We start from the raw sequence: 27,072 nt of genomic DNA, 5'->3' as shown, positions 1-27,072 counted from the left end.
AACGACCTCCTACCCTAATTGTAGAGTGCGCTTGAGCAACATTAGCTTGCATTCTCAGAAATGACGCTTTGGGATAAGCAAAGACTCCAGTAAGTAAACTCACTTTAATCCCAGAGAGTACTATAGACAACATTAATGGCACCCCGAAATAAAATTTAAAATTAATGTAACAAAACAGTATCCAGAACCACAAAATACAACCAAAAGGAAATTGTACTGAAACTATGCTTCAACATGTCCATGGTACACCGAAACTGGAATAAGAATATTCATCTCTGTGTCACTTTGGAGGATTGTATCGCTTTGGAGGAAAATATAATTAGAAGGAAAAAAAAGAAAGGGAAATGGAAAGCCTAAAGATTGCACAAATAAGAACAAAACCTTGTAGATAACACAACCAAATATACATCAACACATAAGATGAAGGTACAAAGAATCACGGAACAAAACCAATATCTTTGAAGTAGTCATGCTCAAGGGCGCTCCGGGCAGTGATTCTCTTGCTGGGATCCAGGCAAAGCATTTTCTGAAACATCAATAAGCCAGGACATTGAGTAATGGGGCCACATAGATCAGCGCAGTAGATTGAAGTCTAAAATATCATATCATATCATCTGATCATCAAACACTACTCATTGTCCACACGTAAAGACCTACTCATAATCCTAATGAAAAGAGAAGTTTCGAAGTAATTAATTGAATAAAAAACATGAAAATTTCTAATTCGCATAGAAACAAATTGCATCATAACAACCCACCTCCCAACGTCCTCCAAATAAAAAGGACAAATCAGAAGGAAAAGAAAAGAGATACGTGAAGAAAGGAAACAAAGAGGCATAGACTGAAGAGACTGAAAAAGTATAAGAATGCAGATCATGAACCAATTAAAAAGAAAAACGCGTAACACAAGCACAACAATTGGAACATCCTTTTTCTTTAAGAAAATTAATTGTCAGTCTCTTGCTGCTGTTAATGGTTCAATGTCCTTCAACTGTCTACTGATGTTGCAATTTCACGGGCAGAGATTCACAAAGCAGTTAATTGTAGATGCTTTTTATAACAACAACAACCCAGTAAAATCCCACTAGTGGGGTCTGGGGAGGGTAGTGTGTGCTCAGACCTTACCCCTACCCCGAAGGGGTAGAGAGGTTGTAGTCTTGTAGATGCTTTTTATGTCTTTCATTAAAATATCTTTTTCATTAGGAATTAATCGCAAAAGCTGGAGCTTCATTCAAAAACATGATTAACTTTCATGCTCATAAGATACAGATCCCATTTATAAAGTAACTTACACCAATGAGATCAAGGCCTGATGCATCAAGATTTGGGACTACAGTTGCCAAGTCCTGCAAGTTTAAAGGGCACCAATTAAATAATCCATACGATGTTATCCTCGGTCTAGCAGGAGTCAAATTGTTAGGGAAAAAACCATAGAGAAACCTAAATTACCTTAGGTGGCCATTTTGGGAAAGCAGATTTATAATCAGGCAGAGAAGTCACTCCAGGCCACGTATCCTCATTAGGAGTACCCATTACTCTTCATAGACGGAAAAAGTAGAGAATCATGACATCATTGGAAATATTCAATAATCACGAAGCACAAGGAAATGAAACGCTGACATTCCTTGATTCAAGAAACCTCACTCTAGCATTCCCTTTATACAGTTTGATGAAGTTAACATAAAACTTGTTAACACTGACATTTTGGTCATAAAATTCATGAAGCCAATATATGAACCTTCCTTTTCTTTTATAAGGACCAATATATGAACCTCATTAAACCCCCTAAAAGGGGAAGTAAATAGAATAAAAAAAAGTTTTAATATGGAAAGTAAACAGAATAAATTATTGATATGCATATCAGCATGAAGAAATTGACATCACAGGCCATCCGACGGTGAAGTTTACAGTACTCCGAACCATGAGTCTTGCTCATGCCCTTGTATTCTGTTCACCCAGCACCCTACATTGTGCCTGCTTTTTGAGTCCTAATTATTTTGATCGTGATGGATAACAGAGGCCAGAAGGATGTTCCATGCCTATTTCTTTCTAAGAAGGGTCAGTTAATTACAAGGATGAGAAGGGAACTTTTAGATAAGGAGTACAACCTTCCATTTTAAAAGTATTTTTGGATATGTTCTTTTCATAAGAAATAATGCCTTCATGAAAGAACTAAAGATGCATATTTTTCTTATCAGTAAGAAAAATATAAGGAGAACAACTTCCATTATCAAAGTATTTTTGGATATGTTCTTTTCATAAGAAATAATGCCTTCATGAAAGAACTAAAGATGCATATTTTTCTTATCAGTAAGAAAAATATAAGGAGAACAACTTCCATTATCAAAGTATTTTTGGATATGTTCTTTTCATAAGAAATAATGCCTTCATGAAAGAACTAAAGATGCATATTTTTCTTATCAGTAAGAAAAATATAAGGAGAACAACTTCCATTATCAAAGTATTTTTGGATATGTTCTTTTCATAAGAAATAATGCCTTCATGAAAGAACTAAAGATGCATATTTTTCTTATCAGTAAGAATTGGTTATGTATACTTTTTTTGAGAAAAGTAACAAAAGAATTGGTTATGTATATTAAAACCTGAAAATCTTGAAAAGTTCGTCAATCTCGGAGTCACCCGGAAACAGGGGCCGCTGGTTCACCATCTCAGCAAATATACAGCCAACTGACCAAACATCAACAGGAGTAGAGTAGTTGCGTGCTCCTAGCAATATTTCTGGTGCCCTGTACCATAAGGTCACCACCTGAAACAAAATATCAACTATTAAAGACCCAATAAAACAACAGTTAGATAAATATCCTTGCTCAAACTAATGATGGGTATATCAGAGCAGGAAATGCAGAAGATAAAAGAGTATCTTAAATGATTGGGGACAGACCCCTGATCAAGCTCTTTATCTTTATCAACTAAGAGACGACTTAAAGCTATAAAAAAATAAAGAAAACTCTGAAGAGAAAAAAGTTGTTCGTACAGAGAAGATGTATCAGATCTTGAAGAAAGACATTAGATGTAAGAGAAGTTTATGCTTACACCTCATAACTAGTTTCTCGTCTGTCCTAACTCCTATGGAACATTAGAAAACGGTAAAAATTTAAGAGAAGACACAACGAGAGTTTCAGAGAGCTAAAACTATGTGTATACCTCATGAGTGAAAGTTCTGACAGGAATACCAAAAGCTCTAGCCAATCCAAAGTCTGCAAGCTTTAAAGCATTTGTACGTTTATCTATCAGCAAGTTCTGAGGCTTCAGATCTCGGTGAAGAACTCTATGAGAATGACAATAAGAAATACCACGAAGGATTTGATACAGAAACATCTGCAAAATAGGAGAGATTACTACATTGATGATGGTGAACAAGAAGCCTGTGAACTTGGGAAAAATCATTAGATAGTGATACTTTCTCAATTCACATAATGAAACAATCTTAAAGAAGTATTTATGGTCATGGTGCCTCTCCCTCCCTCTTCCACAAAGATGATAAATAGAGTCACACAATTCATCAAGCAGATAACACATAATGCGAACACCTCCAAATGATCATCCAGTTTTTACTCACCTTTACAAGTCGTGGATCCTTAGAGAATTCTGGACATGAATCCATATGCTTCTTCAAATCCAAGTCGAGATATTCAAAGACTAGATATAATCGCTTCTCACTGTGCACCACATCTTGCAACCTGTAACCAGATAAGAAGAAAACTTCTTACAAATTCAAAAATAGCTTTCCATCTATAAAAGAAAATTTCGATACTGGCATCCAAGTTACAGATATGTACATGTTTGGATCTGCTCTCTAGTCTCCAATTCCTTTTGACTCAAGCAGCCCTCCTGAACTCACTAACCCCATAAGGATGCAAAATCTATTTATGCCAACCCCCCGGTTCTCCTTCCATGTATGGCTATAGTTTTACTAAACTATCTTGCTACGGTGGACATCGGCATGATGCCTACACTAATACTCACGCGCACATGCAAATGTCATCCAGAAACTCTTCATATTGCGAATGACACAATTAGTCAGTGCTATGCTCATGATCCCAATGAACACAAGCCAACCAACTCTATGTTAGGTCTTTTTAGTATAATTCAGTGCCCATGATCATGTCCAACATAAATTTGGGAATCACACACTTCCTTCACCCAAGATGCTCATCCCTGCTCATCAACATATGCTGCCCATCTTATGCTCAAGGTTTCAACCTTACTAACTTGCAAGCTCCTTCCGTGCTACTTGAGCTTTAGATTTTGTGAGTGCACATGCCCGAGGAGTGGCTAAAGGAATGATCATCCCTCACCAGCTGTGAGCATTTTTGTTACATGGACATGGGTGTGGCTATCTGATGTGTGTGCAGATTTAGAAGCCGAATTCATCATCCCCTAAATCCAGTGGCGAACCTAGAGTTTTTAACTTGTGGGTGCTCATCTGCCTTTAATCTAGAGTATCGAGTTGTAGCTAGTCATGGAAGGGGCGCTTGGTCAATCTATTTGTATGTTAATACTAGTTTCCTATATAAAATCTAGTGCTTGCATAAAAACAATGGGTGCTCAAGTACCCACTAGTCAATAAGTAGGTCCGCCAGCTAGCTCATACAAACAACAGATGAGAAGTTCAGAAGATGTCTCATCTTCTAGCTACTTTTTTTTTTAATAATCATGGTGTTCAGGCAAGCTTGTGTGCACCTCGACTAATTCTGCAAGATACCTGCTACCTCCCACTAACAACAGGTATCAGATAACTCTATTCACCAAGGCTTGGATAGATGGGAAGAAATATATAGTAATATTGTACCTGAGACCATGGTTTTTAACCCACTTCATTGACCACTAGGCCACACCCTTGGGGTAGTCTCATCTTCTAGCTACTATGAGCTTAAATATTTCTAAAAGACCTCTATACTCTCAAACCAAGAATGATTAATACGCTCCTTAAATTACAAATTGTCTCTAACCATTCTACCTCCTGCAGAAGTTACAAATTATTGCACAACCCTAAATGTGTGTGCATGTGTGTGTCTATCTATCTATGACCTGGTGTCCGGTCCAGCTTGCGCGCACTCGACTAATTCCATGGGGTACCCGTTACCTCCCACCAGCACAAGTACAGGGTGACTCTATCCACCAAGGCTTGGATAGATGGGAAGAAGCCACCTCGTGTTCTTTGCCTCCGCGAGATTTGAACATGCGACCTCATGGTTCTCAACCCACTTCATTGACCACACCCTTGGGTGTAACCCTAAATGCATATATATGGAAACAAGCCTGCAATTATAGATGCATAACTTTTATAATACTTCAATCTAAAACTTTTAGTTCTTGAAGTTTCCAATTATCCAGAATCTAAGTAATACTATGATATGGTTTTATCATCCCTACTGCAAGATGTACCAAAATATAGCTCTATATCCATAACGGTAACAGCCCTTATGCAACCCAAATACACTTGAAGAAGCGCAGGATATAGAGGGGGGAGTTTTCCATAGTAAGAACTAGTACATCCAAAGAGAAGCCATCAAAGCAGTAAATATGTACAGCTAGATCAGCAATCCTCAGAGCAGAAGGAAAAGCATCTCCCACATAGGGACTCCATGTTGTAGAATTTCAGAAGCCTGATACTTATACAGCGGAACAATGGGTAAATGGAAGACGGCCAAATGCTAGAAAGCAAATTAATAGTTTACTATTGTCAAGATACTATAATAGCAAAGCCCTGCGTAAACTGATATGGAGGGGAATTAGAAGTATGCATAAACCATGTAATCTACTTTACACTTATCGAATAACCACAGGAAATAGAAAATACAGCCTCAATCACTCTCACTGCAATCACATCCATACAGTAATCATTTCATAAGTAGTATACAAAGACCATACCACTACAGTATACCTCACAATGTTTACATGCTGCATCTCTTTCAAGAGAGAGATTTCTCTAATAGCTGTGCTCGGCACACCCTCATCTTCCTGCTCCAGCCGAATTTTCTTCAGTGCAATAGTTTCATTCGTTACACGATCACGAGCTTTGTATACTACACCATAAGTTCCTTCACCAATCTTTTCAACCTTTTCATACTGCAATGACCCCGAATATCACTATCCAAATAAGCATCAGGTATAACAAAAAGAAACTAATAATACAGATAAAACTCCTTTACCTGGTCCATCTAGGTCAAGCTGGACGGACTCCTGAAAGGCAAAGCAGGAGGAGCAAAAGAGTAACTCAGATGAAAAGAGGTAGTAAGAAAGAATTTGCCAAGTATACCTTTTACGTCTTTTTGACTAAGATCAAGTGGAGTATCTGTTTTCCTATTCTTTTAAATTTGGATTAACGTTCAGTTTGAAACTATTGAAGACATAATTAAGTAATTAAAAGTGAATTACCTTTAATAGCTTAAACTTTTAGATGAGATGGGCACACACTTTAAAATGGTATCAGGGCACAGAGGTCCTGAATTTGAGTCTCCCCACCACCTATTATCAAAAAGAAATTTTCGCGTGTTTGGCTCATGAAAATAAATAAAGCCCCATGTGATGGGGCGTGTTGAAGACAATTATGTAATTAACCGTGTATTCTCTCTAATAACTTAAACTTTTAGATGAGATAATCACACACTTCAACAAAAACTGCTACAACACAAAGCCAGGGAGCAAGCTTTTCAAATGGCATATTCATAGAAAAAACTGAATACTACTAGATAATACTTGCCAGCGGCGGATTTAGGGGGGTGGAAGGCCGGCGCGGATGTAGTGTATACTGTACGGTTTCAATTGAACTCATAACTTTCAACACGAAGTAAAAATTTATATATAAAAATTCATTAAAATTGCAAAAATAGTAAATATGAACACATAACGTTAAAAATTTAATGAGTTCAATGCTAAAATTTTTAAAAATTGAACCCATAGGATTTAAATCTTGGATCCGCCTTTGGCGGAAGGGGTTCACCAAACACCCTTCACCTGAAAATTACACTGTATTATATTTTGAATCCCTTTGACACAGCCCAAAAGCATAGTTTAGTAGTCAATGGGTTCAAAACCTTTGTGAGGTCGTTGGTTCAATTCCTACTGGCCATAGTCTCTTTTAATTTTTTAACCTTTTCTTTTTTGAATCCCCTTAGATAAAATCCTGCCTCCGCTACCTGCAGTTATAAAATAAAGAGGGAAATATATTTTGCACTCGTTTCATGCTTTGGTGTCTTGCAAGCCATTTCAATTCAAGCAACAACAATTAATGTTCCATTACAAAACCATCTTAACATACATTACAAATCAAAATAGAGATCTCCCATTTACTTAAACGGACCCCCCCCCCCCCCCCCCCCATTCCACCCCCCCCCCCCCACCCCCACCCCCAGAATCAACAGGCACAGCGATCAGCAGCAAGTAACAAATTAATAGGAACTCCAATTTTTTGGAAATTAACACAAAAAGGAGATGTAATTTGGAAAATGTGAGTAGGGGTAAAGAGGGGAAACAATTGTGACTCACTTGAATAGGAAGAGAGAACGAAATCAGCGTTGTGATGCGCAGAATTGGAGATGAGAAGTTGCAGTAGCACTGGCTGAGACGGGGGTAACTGTAGATGTACTTGTACCACTGGGAACACTTGGTGGACTTACAGTCAGCTTTACGTTGTTAGAGGGAGCAGAAAAAAGATATTTCGCCGAGCATATTCTACCTCAAATTAAATTTGAATGTGTGTTTTTAGAACTATATTACAAGTTCTAAAATATGGAGTAACAATAACATAAATGGATAATTAGATGATTGAACAGTGAAGAATTCATTAAATTTGTGAAGATTCATAAGCAGGATGATCAAAGTGTATATTTTAATTAATTGAAGGTTAAAGATGCTTTGCAAAATTTTCTTCAATAGATGGAGAAATAAAAAGAAAAAAGTTTTTCATAGTGAGAGCGCCTAGACCTAGGATGCTTTAATAGCTTGATTGGATGGTCGTTATAATCGTTTTATAATGTATCGTATCGTATTGTATTATTGTACTTTATATCTTGATAGATTATTTCGTTTGTCATCGTTTTAATATCACGCACCAGCAATATGAATGATAAATTTCCAATGTTCGATAAATGATAAAATAAAATTATTTAATAATGATGAAACGCGATGATAAAGGGTAAAAAATGCATATTTTTAAGTATGTTTATATATTATTTCTTATGTGAGTTGTGGGAGTTCACACCGCTTTTGAAGTGAAAATATGCTCATTGCGTGTTTCTTATGTGTAGGAACAAGCTTATGCGGAAAAGGATTAAATAGGAGAAAAATTAGTGAAAAAAGAGCTGAAGAGAAAAGCCCTGGACAGCGAAGCGAGGTTCGCTAGACCAGGACCAGAGCAGAAGAAATTAGAAAAGTCCCGGGCAACGAAGCAAGGTTCATTTCGCCAGACCAGGATCGGAGCAGAAGAAACCAGCTTCTCCAATCCGAAATAGAAGAAGGAAAGTTCGCCCCATACAAACCCTAGTCGCTATAAATACATCATAAAACGTGCTTTTGAGGGGGAGACACTACTTTGGAAGGAGAAAAGACTTTGGGGAGGCAAGAACACGCTAGGAGCAAGAAGGAAAAATTCAACTTCACGTTTTTCCCTCTTTCTTCCTCTATCTCCATTATTGGTTATGCATTCTAGTATTGTAGTTTTGCATACTATTATGAATAGCTAATTTATTACTCCATCCGTTTCATATTAAATGAGATAGTTTGACTCGGCACGGAGTTTAAGAAAAAAGAAGAAGACTTTAGGAGCTTGTGGTCTTAAAAGCTTAAGGGGTAAAAAGTTTGTGGGGCCATGACATTTGTGTGGCTATAAAAGCTTATCATTAAGGATTAATGGGTAAAATGAAAGAGTTTAAAGTTGAATTATTTTCAAATTTAGAAATGTGTCATTTATTTTGGAACAGACTAAAAAGGAAAGTACCTCATTTAATATAAAACGGAGGGAGTATCTAGGGTTTTGATGAAACCTTTTGGAGGATGAATTCTTGCTATGATGTTATAAATTAAGCCGTTGGATTTTTCTACTTGTTCAACTACGTATTTGTTGTTGTTGATTAAATGACCATCAATCGACTTTGTCTATTTAGTGTGTACTGCTAGAGAGAGAGTATGCATTTAGGTGTTGTTGAACAACATCACTCCTAACGTATGTGAGAAGATCAATACGGAGGGTCTAACAGCGAGATTGAGATAACGAAACCTTGGTGCGATCATAGTGAGCGGTAAATTAGTGTCAACTAGTGTAGTTCAAGAGAATATATCTAGTAAATTGTAGTAGTTTCTCGAGATAGAATTATTACAACCAAAGTACTCACGATAGGTAGACAATAATTAGGCGAAATTATAGGAGGTATAACGGAGAGGATTCCGACAATTGGAAAAATCATAACTCTAGGCATCCTTTACCTTATCTCCAAATTTGTCCTCGTTAATTGATAATTTTACTACTTTCTACTATTTGTTAGTTAATTAGTTAGAAACAAACTTTATAATCTTTATAATTACGAAATTGTTTGGACTTGTGTTTCTTAGGGATATTGAACAATTGTAGCTAAGCCTTAATTCTTTGTGGGATTCAACTCTGTACTCTTGGACCGGATTATATTTGCAACAACCGCATATCATTTTTAGGACTAAAGTTGGCGTGATCAAATTTTGGCACCGTTGCCGGAGATCTAACGTCGTAGTTGTGGTTGTATATATTGCAAGATTTCACGTTTGAACTTTTATTTTTATTCTACTTGTTGATTTGAAAAAATACGACATCTCGGAATTATGAGAGTTTTGACGTTGCTAATTCTACTTTTGATCCTCCTTATGTATATTGTGGAGGAAACTGCCCATGGCAAAATTATCAATATTTTCAAGAGTGAGTTATGTGCACCAACTCAATCTTATGTGTGGAATGTGTGTGATATGTGCGGTGGTCAAGATAGTCACTTTCATGGTTGTGCTTATATTTCTTATCCTCCTCCAACTCCTTAATATGATGGTTCTACTTTTTCTTATGAAGTTAATAGGAACAAAGAGCCCAGGGATGATGACCTGAAAGAAATCAAGGATATGCTAAGGTGCCTTGTGAAACAAAATAATGAGAAAGAACTGCACATACCAAGAGACTACTATTCGCAATTTGGAGGCTCAAGTGAGCCAACTAGTTGAAACTTATTAATTTTCCCAAGTTAATATTATGGATAGTAGCCAGGAGCAGTGTGCATTAGAGACAAAAATTGAGGTATCAATGCAGGGGTCTAGAGTAGAACACCAACACTCTAACCAACTACAATTTAATGATGTCAATGTTAAAGAAATGGTACTAGAGACGGGCAAGGACATTGATGATATAAATTTAGTTGACTCTAGTGTAATTTGTATTGAGGAAGTTAAAAATCTCGAAGTTCAGGTATTTGAGCATGTTAGATTTCATTCTAAACACTTCTCTACATTATGTTTGGATGGTGAAATGAGAATTGATCCTTATGAGCATAAAAATAAGTCAAGGGCAGGGATCGATGAGCCTTATATGTTAAAATTTTCAAGGCCGTCTAGACAAGGTGACGCTCCTCGATCGAGAGCCAAAAAATACATGAAAAAATATTTAAACTTTGTCTCGCAAATATTTGTACCGCCCCAAAGCATAATCATAAGCTTGAATAATAATTCGCGTCGTGTTGCGACGTGAAATCAAACGCTTGCTGGGAGACACCCCGACTTTACTACTTTCTTTTATTTTTATTTTTTTATTTTTTATTATTGTATTATTCTTAGAAGGGGAGCCTTGGCGTAACTGATAAAGTTGCTTCCATGTGACCAAGAGTTCACTGGTTCTAGCTGTAGAAATAGCCTTTTACAGAAATGCAAGGTAAGGCTGCGTACAATAGACCCTTCTAGTCTGGCCCTTCCCTAGACCCCGCACATAGCAAGAGCTTAGTGCACCGGGCTGTCCTTTTTTATTATTATTCTTGTAGTGTTGTTTTTAATTTGTCTAGGAGCATTGGAAGCAAGGCAATTGGAAGAAAGCAAAAGCAAGTGAGATTGTTAGAACTAAGTGCGCGGTGCATGCACAAAGAACCAAGTAGGGAGGAGTCTGAGTACCCCATGAGCTACTAACGTTCCGATCTTCGGCCTACTAAAGAGTTTCTTTTCACCCTCTTGTATTTATGGGTGTGTATTGGGGACAATGCACAATTTTAAATATGGGGTGAAGAGACTATTAAGGTGATTTTCTATCCTATTTTAGTTGTGTTATTTTATGTATGTTGAAAAATAAAAATCAAAAATCAAAATTTTTTATGGTAAAATAACCCATCTTGGTTTTTCTTATGGCTACGGTTCTTTTCCAAGGGATGACTCTTTGAACCGGGTAGTAGTTTTTTTCTTGTAGGTAGAATTTAAAATAAATTTCGAACTTTTCCCCACGATGGACTTCCTAGACAGTTGTCACGACCCCAATTTCCCTTCTTAGGATGTCGTGATAGCACCTAGTCTCTAAAGTATCCATATACAACTGTATCCAGTAAAGAAGGAAAAATATAGAAATGGATAGGGGACTTTGAGGCCTACATATACAGGAAGGTGTACCTTGAAGTTTCCAAATTCAAACTCAGCTCACTAGTGCCGTGACTGATATGAGGTACCTGGATCTGCACAAAAATATGTGCAGAAGTGTAGCATGAGTACACCACAATGGTACCCAGTAAGTGTCAAGCCTAACCTCCGTAGAGTGGTGACGAGGTCAGGTCAGGGCCCTACTGAAAATAAATAAGAAGATTGAACTAAGTGTAAGAAAGTGTAATAATGATAGTAATGAAATTGAAACAATAAATAACATATCAAGATTTAATTACACGAAACTAAGCAATTAGTTCAACACGGAGAAAACAAATAAAAATGCTAAGGAAACAACAACGAAAGACAAGTGCAATAACGGAGCAATGCCAATAAGAGTCACTACCAAGGTACCACATCGTACTCTTATATCACAAGAATAAGTCATAATCTTTCCTTATATCACTGCGGGAGCCTTTACATTTAGTTTTGAAAATTATTTTTCCCAAAATAGCATCCTACGTTTTAGCCCACCTTATCACACTGTATGGCTTCTTGTAGTTCCCCTACTAGCCATGCGTATCAAACTCACCTTATCTCATCGCATGCATTTCAACCCCCAAACCTTATACCATCGCATGCGTATCAATATCACAACGCATCACAAATCGCACTTTAAGTGTCCAATATCACAACTTGACAGAGAACCAAACAATAATAGTATTTTCACAGTAAAGAGCCCATGGATCAACCATAATGTACACAAGAGTCTCAACAATAATAGCCGAAATGAACAACTCAACAGAATGGTATTTTACAACTTAACACTTTGCCTCAATATGAATCACGGCCTTTACATCTCAATACCAATTTCAACAACAAGATATTCCACGATTTAACAACTTCAAGTAAAGAGTTCATCGATTTAATAATGAATGCAGAATAAAGGAAATAAGAACTTAAACTAAACACATAGGGAAATCAACATGTAAGAGAATAAGATAAGTAGACATGTGAAAATAGACTAGAAATGATGACTATAATATGTTAAGGTAACTCAACTACGGCGTGAAAGGAATCTATATAGCTTAAACCAGAAATTTCCATATTTAGCTTGTGTACACACTCATCACCTCGTATACACGGCTTTCTCATATCACAATTATCACAACCAACATAAATCCTAAGGGGTAATTTCCCCTACAAGGTTAGACAAGTCACTTACCTCAAATCGCGCTAACTCAATCAACTAGAAGGCCTTCCCCTCGATTATCTAACTCAAGACGGCTCGAATCTAGCCAAAATAATTTCATACTATAAATATAATTATAGAAAACGAATTCAAACAATGAAATTAAGATCTTTGCAAAGAATTAAAAAGTCAACCCAAAAGGTCAACTCGGGCCCGCGCCTCGGAACCCGACCAAAATTATAAAACCCGAACGCCCATTCGATAATGAGTCCAACCATATAAGAATTACTCAAATCCGACCTCAAATTGCTTTTCAAATCCTTAATTTTTAGCCTAAGAAGTTTCACAATTTTATCCCAAATTTCCAACTCCAAAATGCTAATTAAATGAAGAAATTATCAATAGATTCATGTAAATGAACCAAAACCGAGTTAGGATTCCTTACCCTAAAGTTCTTTGAAGAACCATTGAAAACTAGCCTCCCACCGAGCTCTCTAAGCACAAAAATGGATTATGAATCAAACCCTCAAAATTTCCCTTTTTCTGCCCAGGCAACTCACACATGCGAACCAATTGCCGTATCTGCAGCTTTGCACTTGCGGAATTTCTATCTCAAGTGTGGTCATGACTTAGCTCAGCACCCTCCTCTTATGCGAGAACCAGGCCGCATCTGTGCATGTGCACCTGTAGCAATTACGTCGCACCTGCGCTCTAGACCGCGCCTGCGCTTCTTTCCATCGCAGAAGTGACTTCGCTTCTGCGAATACCATCCTGCTTCTATGGCCCTATCTGGGCATGTCAACTCTTCTTATGCGATCCATAACTCGCTTTTGCTAGACCCTCTGCAGGTCCCATTTCAATTTGAAACTTACCCGGAACCAAACTCAAACACCCCGGCAAGTTACATAACCACAATATAACATAGAGAAAGCATAAATTAGGGGATGATGGCTAAAATACTCAAAACGACCGGTCGGGGCGTTACATCCTCCCTCTCTTAAAAAAAGTTCATCCTCGAATAAGTATAGAGACATACTTGAAGTGGTGAAAAGATGAGGATAACGGCTACGTATATCATGCTCGATCTCCCAAGTTGCCTAGTCGACCCCTCCACTGAACCTTCACTGAAGTTATGTTCTTCTACATCAACTTTCGGACCTGCCTGTCTAAAATGGACACCGACTCCTCAACATAAGACAAATCTTTGTCCAACTGGATTGAGCTGAAAATAAGTGAGACGGATCACTGTGATGCTTTCGGAGCATATAAACATGGAATACTAGATGAACTGCAGCTAGACTCGATGGTAGTGCAAGCCTGTAAGCCACCTCTCCAATCCTCTCAAAAATCTCAAAATGTCCGATATACCTAGGGCTCAATTTGCCCTTCTTCCCGAAACTCATACCACCTTTTACGGGCGAAACTCGAAGCAATACCCTCTCCCTAACCATGAATGCAACACCGCAAACCTTTCGATCTGCATAACTCTTCTGTCTAGATTGGGCTGTGCGAAGTTGATCTTGAATCAATTAACCTTTTCCAAAGCATCCTGAAATAAGTCTGTACCCAATAGCCTAGCCTCATCCAGCTCAAACTAACCTACCGGAGACTGACATCGCCTCCCATATAAGGCCTCACAGAGCCATCTGAATGCTCCACTGGTAGTTGTTATTGTAGGCAAACTCTACAAGTGGCAAAAACTGATCCCAAGAACACTCAAACTCCATTACACATGCACGAAGCATATCCTCCAATATATAAATAGTGCGGTCGGATTGTCCGTCCGTCTGAGGGTGAAATACTGTGCTCAACTCAACCCATGTACCTAACTCATGTTGTACGACCCTCCAGAACTGTGATGAAAACTATGTACCTCGATCAGAGATAATGGATACCTGCACGCCATGAAGTTTGACAATCTCGCGAATATAAACCTGAGCCAGTTGCTCTGAGGAATAAGCAGTCACTACTTAAATGAAATGAGCCGACTTGGTCAATCTATCCACAATTACCCATACCACATCGAACTACTTCTGAGTCCGTGGGAGCTTAATAACGAAATCCATAGTATCCCGTTCCTGTTTCCACTCTAGAATATCTAGCCTATGAAGAAACCCACCTGGCCGTTAATGCTCATGCTTTACCTGCTGACAATTTAGGCACCAAGCTACATACTCCACTATGTCTTTCTTCATTCTCGTCCACCAATAGTGCTGCTTCAAGTCTTGATACATCTTGGCGGCACTTGGATGAATGGAGTACAACGAACTGTGAGCTTCTTAGAGAATCAACTCACGCAAACCATCTACATTGGGCACACATAGCCTACCCCTACATCCGTAATACATTGTCCTCCCCAATAGTGACTAGTTGTCATTACTGTGCTTAACCGTGTCCTTGAGGACGAGCAGATGTGGCTCATCATACTAACTCTCTTTGATACGATCATAAAGAGAAAATCGAGAAACCACACATGCCAAAACTCGACTCGGATCCAAAACATCCAATCTAACAAATTAGTTGCCAAGGCCTGAACATCCAAGGCTAATGGCCTCGCCGCCGCTAGTAGATATACTAAACTTCCTAAGCTCTCCACCTCATGACTCCAGGCATCGGCCACCATATTGGCCTTCCTGGGATAATACCGAATTTTGATATCATAGCCTTTAAGCAACGCTAACAACCTCCGCTGATGAAGTTAAGATCCTTCTATTTGAATAGATGTTGTAGACTCCGGTGGTCGGTATAGACCTCACAAGGGACACCGTACAAATACTGTTGCCAAATCTTCAAGGCATGAATAATAGTTAGTACTCAAGGCCATGTATAAGATAGTTCTTCTTATGCACCTTCAGCTGTCTAGACGCATAGGCAATCAACCTACTGTCCTACATCAACACCGTGCCGAGACTAATACCCGATGCTTCACATACATAGTATAAGACCTCGAACCCATAGGCAACACTAACACCGGGGTTGTAGTCAAAGCTATCTTGAACTTTTGAAATCTCTCCTCACTCTCCTCGGTCCATGGGAATGGATCACCCTTCTGGGTCAATCAGGTCATAGGTGCTATAATAGATGAGGCACCCTCTACGAATCGACGGTAACACCCTACCAAACCAAGAAAACTCTGGATCTTAGTGGCTGAAGATGGTTTGGGCCAACTCAGCACTACTTCAATCTTCTTTGAATCTACCCTGATCCCCTCACTCGACACCACATGGCCTAAGAATACCACCAAATCAAGCCAAAATTCACACTTCAAAATTTTTTGCATACAACTCCTTTTCTCTCAAGGTCTAGAGTACGGTCCTCAAGTGTTGCTCATGATCCTCCTGGATCTAGGAGTACACCAAGATGTCGTCAATAAACACAATGACAAATGAGTTAAGATAGGGCTGAAATACACTGCTCATTAAGTGTATGAATATTGCTGGGGCATTGGTCGGCCCAAATGACATCACAAGGAACTCGTAATGCCCATACCTAGTCCTAAAGGCAATATTTAAGATATATGACTCCCGAACCTTCAACTGATGATATCGTGAATGCAAGTCAATCTTAGAGAACACCTTGGCACCCCGTACCTGATCAAATAGGTCATCAATGCATGGTAATATACGTGTTCTTCATTGTAACCTTGTGGTTCAACTGGCGATAATCAATACATGCACATAAAACCTTCCTTCTTCTTTACAAACAAGACCATAGCACCCCAAGGTGATACACTGGCCGAATGAAACCTTTATTAAGCAACTCATACAACTACTCCTTTAACTCCTTCAACTATGCTGGGGCTATACGATATGGTGGAATAGAAATGGGCTAAGTGCTCAGTAACAATCAATACCAAAATCAATATCCTTGTCGGGTGGCATACCCGAAAGATCCACCAAAAATATATCTGGATAATCCCTCACTACCGAAACTGACTCAATGGTAGGAGTATCAATACTAATATCTCTCACATATGCTAGATACGCATCACACCCCTTTCCAACCATCCATTGTGCCTTAAGGAAAGATACCACCCTGCTAGAAACATAATCTAAGGTACCTCTCCACTCCAATCGCGACAAACTTGGCATAAATAACATCACCATCTTAGAGTGACGATCAAGAATAGCATGATAGGGCGACAACCAGTCCATACCCAAGATAATAGAAAAATCTACCATACGGAGCAACAATAGATCAACCCAAGTCTCAAAACCACCAAGAACAACTAAACACGACCGATACACACAATCAACAATAATGGAATTTCCCACAGGTGTAGACTTATAGACAGGTGTCGACGCCCTCTTTTTCTACAGGTCGAAATCCGGTATACGACATTTGGGAGGATTCCCTTTCGAGAATTGGGTTTAGAAGTTGAAGAGTCGCCACCTAATGATTATAGTGCATTAAGACACTTTAAGAAAGAATTGAGATGAAGAACTAGAGGTTGGGTAAGGGCAAGAAATTATCTCGAGGGGAAGGTGTTAGGCACCCCTCAAGATCCTCTGGTGTGGTTCCCGGCCATGCTACAATTGTGACTTTAAGTAGACAAGTAGAAAAGAAAAGGATTTTTCACATAATTTTGCAAACAAGTTTAAGAGTTGAAGGAGTAGAGAGTTTGGAAAATTAATTTAAAAGAAAACTTAAAAATTAACAAGTAAAGGGGAGAGGGGTCCTAGGTTTACAAATAATATGGATCACATCAATGCAATATCCAGCAATCACTCCTCAGAAGAGGGGTCGCACGTGATATTAGCGCACCGGTCATCATATCCATATTCTACCCATCCCACCCCGTTAAAGTATTAAAGCGCGGAAAGTTTCGTTACTTATTGCATGCTAGTACCCGTCCCAATCCTATCAGTCCCGGAGGTATTTATAACTACTAATCCTAAAGGGAAAGGGATTTGGGGCCTTTTGAGAGCTTTCAAAGGACAAAACACGAGGCATCAATCAAAACACATAATGCAAGTAAAAGGAGAAGCATATAAACAAGTAAGGCTCAAGTAAACCTCCTTAAGTCAGATAAGCCATAGAGTTTAGCATGTCTTGCATGTACTGATTTGGTCTTTAAAATTAAAGCGATAAGCGGACTGGTTCAACACATACTTTTAAACAGGAAGTCCGCATTAGGCTCGCTCGAATGCAGTTCTTAAGGACTAGTCTACTTTCAGCTATGTGTTGGATAGAACTAACGATTTCAAAAAACGAACTAGTTATGAAGAGTTACCAGTTTTTTATCAGAGTGAAACGAGTTTCAGAAAAAGAATGTACTGTTTTGAAAAAGATTTAAAAGAAAAGAAAGGATCTTCAGAAGACATGCAGACTAGTTGAAAAAAAAAGAGTTTCACGAACCTTATCAGAAAAAAGTGAGTTTCAAAAAATGCCAGTTTGGTTTAGAAAATGTTTGTTAACTTACGAGGTTCAGAAAATCATAGAAGACTGCCAGTTTTACCAAAGTATATATTAATTTAAATGGTTGGTGCTGTTTGGAACAAATGAGACAGTTCCGACTCGAAGTTCCTATAGGCATGCTTTCTATACGTTAACTGATTTTAACACTTTTTTAACAGGAGTCTTACAAACATGGTATCTATATGCAACTTTATAATTAAGCCTACACTTTGCCTAATGGTATCAGAGGGAGCTCATGCATCCCAAAGCAAGGCTCACAAGAGAGGGGCAGAACTTAGGTTCTAAGAATGAGTGTAAGTGCAAAAGAGGGGGTTGGGGAATGCCATGGCAGGCTGGTGGCCATGCCTAGCCACGAGGTAGGCTGACACACCCCTGACCAAGCCTGTTCAGTCAACAAATAAGAGCACATACCTATTGAAGGTCAGACTATGGTCTAGGCAGTGATTAGGACACTGCCAGACCAAGGTCTCAAGCTTAGAATACATATAAGGGGGAAAAGGAATGGGAATTGAAAGAGTTTAGGACTCAGGGAGTCCAGTCCATATACATGAACAACAATGTCAAGGGTTCTCATGTTTTCTGAACTATAACTCAGCAGACAAAGGGTTTAGGGATGGGGATTCATATAGGAGCAGGAATAACAAGCTTGCAGAAAGCAGTAAAATAAACAAAGAAAAGACTGAAGCATAAATACATAAGAGAGGGGACAGAATTTAAACAAGAAGAGACATACCAGTTGCAGAAAAGTAAGCACAAATAAAAGCAGGATACTTTCAGCAAAAACATAATCAGAGAAGAGAGCTTATGAGTTCAGAGAAAACTCGAATGCCTTTTTTTAGAAAACCTAAGTGTATTTGAGAGAAGAAGTGGTGACTTATGCTGTGTGTTCGAACTTGTTTTTTGAAAAAGAAGAGGTAAATGTATTTATAGTTTTGAAAACGAGTAGAGAATAAGGTAACAAATAAGGTTTCAACACAAACATGGAAATAAACACAGTCAGAATCAATTAACACAGGTATTCCCCTTTAATCAAGGGATTACTGCTCAAACGGACACTAACAGGATTAATATAAGGAAAGAAGATCAATTTGTAAGCATAATGATTGCTACCATAAAAGGAGCAGTAAAACCATATAATAAGGGATTAAGTCTAAATACAGGAATGTACTTATTTTGGAAAGGATCTGGTAAGGCCAAACAAAGAGAGAGAATCAATTAACCCTTAACGGGCGAGTAAAAAAATCAGAATTTCATAAGGAAAAGTTTTGAAAATTAATCACGAGTTTGAAAATCAATCACAGAAGGGAGTCAGTATATAAATGAAGTGCACAAGTAATAAACATGTGAGGCCAAGCTATGGCGAGAAGGAACAACATACAGTAATAGCATAGAGCAAGCATTCATAGCATGATAGTCACGTAGGTCAGGTTTCAGTGATTTAGTAGTAGAGGAAAAGATCAGAAGCATGCGAAGAATCAAGTAAAAACCTTTCTGAAAACACAGTCGAGTTTGACAGATAGTCGGAACTCAGAACAAAAAGGAATCACATAAGGAAGAGAGATGCTGAAACAAAAAGAATCAGGCTGAGCAACTTCAGACAAACGAATTGCACGAATAAACTCAAGGGACTTGAATAGGCCCCAAAGAACTAGGGTTTTCGAAAATTAGTTGAGTTTAGAGGTGATAAACAAGTGAAACAAACAAACGAATTCAGAATCTCAAATAAACCCCAAATATTAGGGTTTTCAACATGCTAACTCAAATAGAAAAACAACACAAGCAAAACACAGCAAAACATGTCGAGAATCAGAGAAGAGATTCGAAATAACTTAACATGAAACCCTAGTTGAAGAATAAAGAGTTTTTAAAGCAAAATTAAAGAAACTTCGAGAAAAAATGCTTAGCAAGTTCAAAACACACATAGTTCCGGAGCAGATCTGAAATAAAATCGGAGGAATCTTAGAGATTAGGGTTTCGTAAGAAACCCAGGTGATGAGGAAGGCTTTGAAAACCATCGATCTAAGTAGGAGAGTCGAAGGTCGAACTCGGATAGCCATGGCTGGCCGGACAAAGGTTAAAGACGATTGGAGAACAGTCATCAAACAAAGGCTTGGTCGAAACCTTTCAAGATCTGGTCATATGACCTCAGAAACGAGCACGTAGAAGCCATGAGAGGCTGGTATAGGCCTCCGATGAGCCTGAGAAGCCATGGATTAGGGTTTCAGTGCGAGGCGGCGGCTAGGGTTTGAGGTGAGTTGAGAGAGAGAGTTGAGAGAAAGAAGGGGTTCAAAGGCAGTGTCTCTGAAAGAATGAGGTAGGGTTTAGGGTCGTTTGGATTAAAAAAGGTAAGAAGCAACGGTGTCCGTTGATCTTAATGATCAACGGCCGGGATTAAAAGGGGTTATGGGCTGGGTTGGTTGAATAGGTGCTGGGTCAGGTTAGAGTGGTAATTGGGCTGGTCCGAATTTGAGTTTGAAATTGGGCCAATTTTAGGCTAAAATCGAAATGTAATGGGGCTACAATTGAAACGAACCGAGGCCAAAATTTAAATAGCCAGTTTTCCCTTGTTATTTTATAAAAATAGTAAAAAATGATTTTGAAAGCAAATTAAAAGCACTAGATCTGTTAATAGTATATAACTATTAATTAAAAAAATATTGGAACCAGTTTCATAATTATAAAATGCTATTAAATCTTAAAGCACGCTAAAATTGCAATTATATGCAATTTAGCTTTCAAAATACCAAATTAATTTGTAAAAATATATGAAAAGTAACCTACCTATATTTTGGTATAAATATGAGAATAAAATAAGTTATTCACCAAAGTGATAATTTTGGGAATACTTATTGAGCAATAAATCAATTTAAAAATCTTTTAAGAAATTGGAAAAATGCTAAAACACTTGGACATACTTATATATGTATGTATATGATATTTGAAAGTATTTTCCAGTAAAAAAAATACATAGGGAAAAATTGGGTATCAACAGCTGCCCATCTTTACCCGGGAAGGATGAAAGAGTTGTCGGGTAAAGATATGATGGCCAATTTTGACCGAAAGAGACGATTTGCAAAGAATTCTGACCGAGCTCTGGCTCTTGAGCTACCTACATATCCCTGGTCTTACAGGAATCAGGCCATATGTAGTTCAGGATCCATCGACGAAATATGCCGATAGAGTTATTGAAAGGAACGGACGCGATGCCTAAGTTGAGAAGGATAGTTGAAGTTTGATAGGCTGCGAGAACCGGGGCGGGATCGCTACTACTGAGATGGACGTTTGCTAGCCGGTGTACCTGCAAGTGGGCAATACAACATAATTGTACATAAATTTAAACGTGATGCAAGTTCCCATTGGACCATGAATATTGTCTTTGGACGGTTAGGATGACGTCCTTGGACCATGACGTCCCGGGCTATGAAGAGCGTAAATAAAAATTCGCAGGCCATGAAATGATGTTCTCGGACCATGTAGATGGTGCCTCCGAACTATGATGCCTTTGAATAGGTTGGCAATCTTTCAGCCCATGAAATGCAAAAGGTGGTGATCTTTCAGCCGATACATAATTTAAATGAAGGTGGCGATGTTTCAGCCGTGCGAGAAAAGTAAAGAGGCGATATTTCAGCCATGCAAGATGGAGACAATGCTTAGTCTTGAAAGGCAGATAGAGTAGCCTTATACATATGGAGACGGCTTAGTCTCGAAAGGCAGATAAGTAGCCTTATGCAGATGATAATGGAGGTAGAGCTTAACCTCAAAAGGCAGAAAAGTAACCTTATGCAAAATGCAGATGGAGACAGGGCTTAGTCTTGAAAGGCAAAAGAGTAGCCTTATGCAGATGATGATGGAGGTAGAGCTTAACCTCGGAAGGCAGAAAAGTAGCCTTATGCAAAATGCAGATGGAGACAGGGCTTAGTCTCGAAAGGCAGAAGAGTAGCTTTATGCAGATGATGATGGAGGTAGAGCTTAACCTAGGAAGGCAGAAAAGTAGCCTTATGCAAAATGCAGATGGAGACAGAGCTTAGTCTCGAAAGGCAGATAAGTAGCCTTATGTAGTGCAAGAATGTAAAAGGGCGATTAGTAGTAAGATCTCTTAGCTGATAGCCGATTACGACAATATGACTGCTGGGGAGATTGTGTACGGATAGCAATTGCGGGCAAGTGATGATTTTGAGAAGTTGCATTCTTGGGAAAGTATGCGTACATAAATATACTTAACGATACTGCAAGTCGAGTGCCTGCATCCAAAGAAAAATCATGAGTTCTGTAAGGGGAAAAGGTTAGTTCGTCTTCGCGGGCTCTTGATGTTGTGTGTCATTGGGGTAGCGTCGCTAAAAAACAGCAATTCGGATAATAGTTATGCATTATTTAGTAAATATAACGTAAGTATATAATCGAAAATAGTTTTCTTTAGATGAACCAACGATTGCGACGTGGTTCAAGACATTACAACCTCTTTCGCTCCTCCTCAAAATTTTGCCCCAATTTGCTGAGCGGACATTTCTAACGGTTGTGCTTAATGACTAAAAAATCGTCTTCGGAATTTTGAGGGTCCTCCTCAAAATTATGCCCCAGTTTACTGGGCTGGCGCTTCTAGCGATGCATGGACTAAAATCAACTTCGGAATTTTGAGGGTCCTCCTCAAAATTCTTGCCCAGTTCCAATAGCGGGGAAAAATGGAATTTTCATTAAATTGTGACCGAACTCATAGGGCTTCCTACGTATCCCCTCTTAAACGGGAATCAGGTTAGGCGTAGTTCAAATTACATCATAAAGGGAATCATAAGTGGTTACACATAATAGCGTTTTACTGCATCTGAATTGATCGGCTTTGGCCAGACATCTCCGTCCATTTCTACAAAAATAAGGGCTCCTCCAGTTAGAACCCGATGAACCATGTACGGACCCTGCCAATTGGGAGAGAACTTCCCCATGGCTTCATCTTGATGTGGGAATATTTTCTTCAACACCAGCTTCCCCGATGTAAACTTCCTTGGCTTAACTCTTTTGTTGAAGGCTCTGGACATTCTGTTCTGATACAACTGACCGTGGCAAACTGCATTCATCCTTTTCCCATCTATAAGGGCTAACTGCTTGTAGCGTTCTTTTACCCATTCTGCATCATCCAACTCTGCTTCTTGTATGATCCTTAAGGAGGGAATTTTTACCTCGGTAGGGATGACCGTCTTTGTACCATAAACCAGCTTGTAGGGAGTTGCTCCGGTCGATGTTCGGACTGTGGTGCGGTATCCCAATAAGGCGAATGATAATTTCTCATGCCATTGTTTGTGCCTTTCGACCATCTTCCTTAGTATCTTCTTGATATTCTTGTTGGCTGCCTCCACAGCTCCATTCATCTGAGGCCTGTAGGCTGTAGAGTTCTTGTTTTTGATCTTGAATGTTTTGCACATTGCTTTTATCAAGTCGCTGTTAAGATTGGAACCATTATCGGTGATGATTGATTCCGGAATTCCGAACCGACAAATAATGCGGTTGCGGACGAAATTTGCCACAACCTTCTTAGTGACCACCTTGTATGATGCTGCTTCGACCCATTTGGTAAAATAATCGATTGCCACTAAGATGAACCTGTGCCCATTTGATGCGGTAGGCTCGATAGGTCTGATAACATCCATTCCCCAAACGGCGAATGGCCATAGTGAGCTTGTTGCAGTAAGATCGTTTGGAGGCACCTTTATCATATCTGCATGTATCTGACAGCGATGGCATTTGCGAACATACCAGATACAGTCTGTTTCCATAGTCATCCAAGAATACCCTACTCAGAGTATCTTCTTTGCTAAGACAAAACCATTCATATGCGGCCCGCAGGTCCCTGCATGCACTTCGTCCAATAGCCTGGATGCTTCTTTTGCTTCGACACACCTTAGTAAACCCAAATCGGGAGTCCTTCTGTACATGATTCTTCCACTGTGAAAGAAGTTGCTGGATAACCTACGAAGTGTGTGCTTCTGAGTAGTGTTGGCAACTTCTGGATATTCCCCTGTTGTCAGGTACTCCTTGTTGTCATAGAACCATGATTTTCCATCCGCTTATTCCTCAACGTGGGCACAATAAGCTGGCTGATCATGAATCTTTACTGGGATGGGATCAATGAAATTTGTATCTGGATGTTGGATCATGGACGATAAAGTAGCTAATGCATCAGCAAACTCGTTTTGGACTCTAGGGACGTGCTGAAATTCTGTCTTTGTGAACCTTTTCCTCAACTTCTGTATGTGATGCAAGTAGGGAAGTATCTTAGAGTTCTTGGTTGCCCACTCTTCTCGAACCTAATGTATGAGCAAGTCTGAATCCCCAATCACTAGCAACTCCTGAACGTTCATGTCAATGACCATTTTGAGCCCCAAGATGCAGGCTTCATATTCAGCCATATTATTGGTGCAAGGGAACCTGAGCTTGGAAGATACCGGGTAGTGCTGGCCGGTTTCTGATACTAGGATTGCTCCTATGCCAACTCATTTGAAATTTGCAGCTCTGTCAAAAAACAACCTCCAACCATCATAGGATTCTGCAATATCTTCTGCTATGAAAGATACCTCTTCATCGGGAAAATACGTTTTTAGGGGCTCGTATTCTCCGTCCACAGGATTCTCGGTGAGATGATCTGCCAAGGCTTGCCCTTTGATTGCTTTCTAGATCACATAAATAATGTCGAATTCACTTAGTAGGATTTGCCACTTGGCGAGCTTGCTAGTGGGCATGGGTTTCTGGAAGATATACTTCAAAGGGTCCATTCTGGATATGAGATAAGTAGTGTAAGAACAGAAGTAATGCCTCAACTTCTGTGCGACCCAAGTCAGAGCACAACAAGTGCGTTCTAAAAGAGAATACCGGGTCTCATACGGTGTGAACTTCTTACTGAGATAGTAGATGGCTTGCTCCTTTCTCCCTGTTTCATCATGTTGTCCCAGAACACAACCGAATGCTCTATCCAATACCGTAAGGTAAAGCAATAGGGGTCTTCCTAGCTCAGGCAGAACCAAAACCGACGGCGTTGACAGGTATTCCTTAATTCTATCAAAAGCTTTCTGACAATCATCAGTCCACTTGGTGGCAGCGTCCTTTTTCAACATTTTAAAGATAGGTTCACAAATGATCATGGACTGAGCTATGAACCGGCTGATATAGTTGAGTCTCCCCAGGAAACTCATCACGTCCTTCTTGTTCTTTGGCGGCGACAATTCTTGGATAGCTTTGACCTTTGACGGATCCAATTCTATTCCTCGACGACTCACAATGAAACCCAATAATTTACCAGCAGGAACCCCGAATGCACACTTGGCGGGATTCAGTTTCAGATTGTACCTCCTCAGTCTGTTGAAGAACTTTCTTAGGTCTTCCATGTGATCCCTGGATTTCTTGGATTTGATGATGACGTCATCCACATATACCTCGATCTCCTTGTGTATCATGTCATGCAAGATGGTAGTCATGGCTCTCATGTAGGTGGCACCAGCATTCTTCAAACTGAATGGCATCATTTTGTAACAGTACATTCCCCATGGCGTGATGAAAGCCGTTTTCTCTACATCTTCCTCGTCCATCCATATATGATGATACCCAGCGAGACAATCAATGAAAGACTGTAACTCATGCTTAACGCAGTTGTCAATTAGAATGTGTATGTTTGGCAAGGGGAAGTCGTCTTTAGGACTGGACCGGTTAAGATCCCGGTAGTCAACACAAACTCTAACTTTCCCATCCTTTTTTGGCACTGGCACGATGTTGGCTAACCATGTCAGATACTCTACTACCCTGAGAACCTTGGCTTTGACTTGCTTGGTAACCTCTTCTTTGATTTTCAAACTTATGTCGGGTTTGAATTTCCTGAGCTTCTGCTTTACCGGCGGACATGTTGGATCTGTTGGCAGTTTATGAGCTACAATGGATGTACTGAGACTAGTCATATCATCATACGACCAGGCGAATATGTCTTCATATTCCTTTAGGAATTCTGTGTACTCTTTCTTTTCTGATGGTGATAGGTGAACACTGATGCGTGTTTCTTGACATTCACTGTATCTCCTAGATTAACGACCACAGTTTTGTCCAAGTTAGACTTAGGCCTATTCTCAAAATTCTCAACCTCTCTGACGACCTCTTCTGGTATATCATCCTCTTCTGAATCCATATCCGTTTGTTGCGTTGTCTTGTTGCAAGTCACAATCGTTGGTTCATCGTCAAGGCAAGTAATAGTAATGCTTTGGGGAGGGGAATAATAAAAGAAAAGAAAAACAAAAAAGGTAACAAGTTAGTGCAGATTATGAAGAAAAAATGTTGCAATATTTAAACATATTGTGCAAGAATATAAATCGTGTCCTAATTTGGGTGCCTCGTTGTGCCCGAGGTAGGCCTAGCGACAAATTAATTTGGAGAACTTATAATGCTAAATGCCTCATTTTATTGATAAAAATAAGACGAATCCAAAACGACACTAAATAACGGAAAGTAAAATGTCACTAGTGGCCATTGGCCTTATTACATCATTAAAGCAAAATGAAAGACTCCTAACTACTTGGTCCCAGAAGGACCTTCTTCAGGTTGAATGTTCTCGTTGATCAAGTCCTCGAGCTCGCGCAGATTTTCCAGTAAAAATGCTATCGCTAGACGTTCTCATTTGCCTTCCTCAGCATTTTGACAGTCGATGACTCTTTTCCTCACTTTCCCTTCCAATTCCAGCAAGATGTACTCCAGGTATTCTAGCTTCTCACTAGCCTTGGTGACTCTCTCTTTCCATTCGTTGATTTGGTTGCTCGATGGGAGGTTTCTCCACCAAGTCTGCAAGAGTGAAGGTATGTTTACTATACTGAAGTCAGGAACTTTGTCATTCATTTTCTGCAAAACAA

At 39.2% G+C, this 27,072-nt stretch overlaps 1 protein-coding gene across 2 annotated transcripts; it reads right to left on the bottom strand.

Moving 5' to 3' along the window:
- Window positions 1-197: 197 nt before the first annotated feature.
- On the bottom strand, window positions 198-7,936 carry LOC107818324 (cell division control protein 2 homolog A). Of its 2 annotated transcripts, XM_075240820.1 has the most exons (10): window positions 7,513-7,936; window positions 6,403-6,492; window positions 6,177-6,207; window positions 5,909-6,093; window positions 3,581-3,701; window positions 3,166-3,339; window positions 2,604-2,767; window positions 1,450-1,537; window positions 1,293-1,346; window positions 198-526 (listed from the first exon to the last, which is right to left on the bottom strand). In XM_075240820.1, the coding sequence occupies exons 3-10, from the start codon at window positions 6,183-6,185 to the stop codon at window positions 437-439; spliced, it is 885 nt and encodes a 294-aa protein (XP_075096921.1). In that variant the 5' UTR covers window positions 6,186-6,207; window positions 6,403-6,492; window positions 7,513-7,936; the 3' UTR covers window positions 198-436. The 2 variants fall into 2 exon arrangements, with proteins under 2 accessions (XP_075096921.1, XP_016499802.1); XM_016644316.2 differs by lacking the exon at window positions 6,403-6,492 and having other exon boundaries at window positions 7,513-7,661.
- Between the last annotated feature and the right edge of the window lie 19,136 nt (window positions 7,937-27,072).

The sequence above is a fragment of the Nicotiana tabacum genome, chromosome 20 (genome assembly GCF_000715075.1).
Source record: "Nicotiana tabacum cultivar K326 chromosome 20, ASM71507v2, whole genome shotgun sequence".
Lineage (NCBI taxonomy): Eukaryota > Viridiplantae > Streptophyta > Magnoliopsida > Solanales > Solanaceae > Nicotiana > Nicotiana tabacum.
The sequence above is the reverse complement of the archived record's forward strand: the minus strand, read 5'-3'. Positions and strand labels throughout refer to the sequence as shown.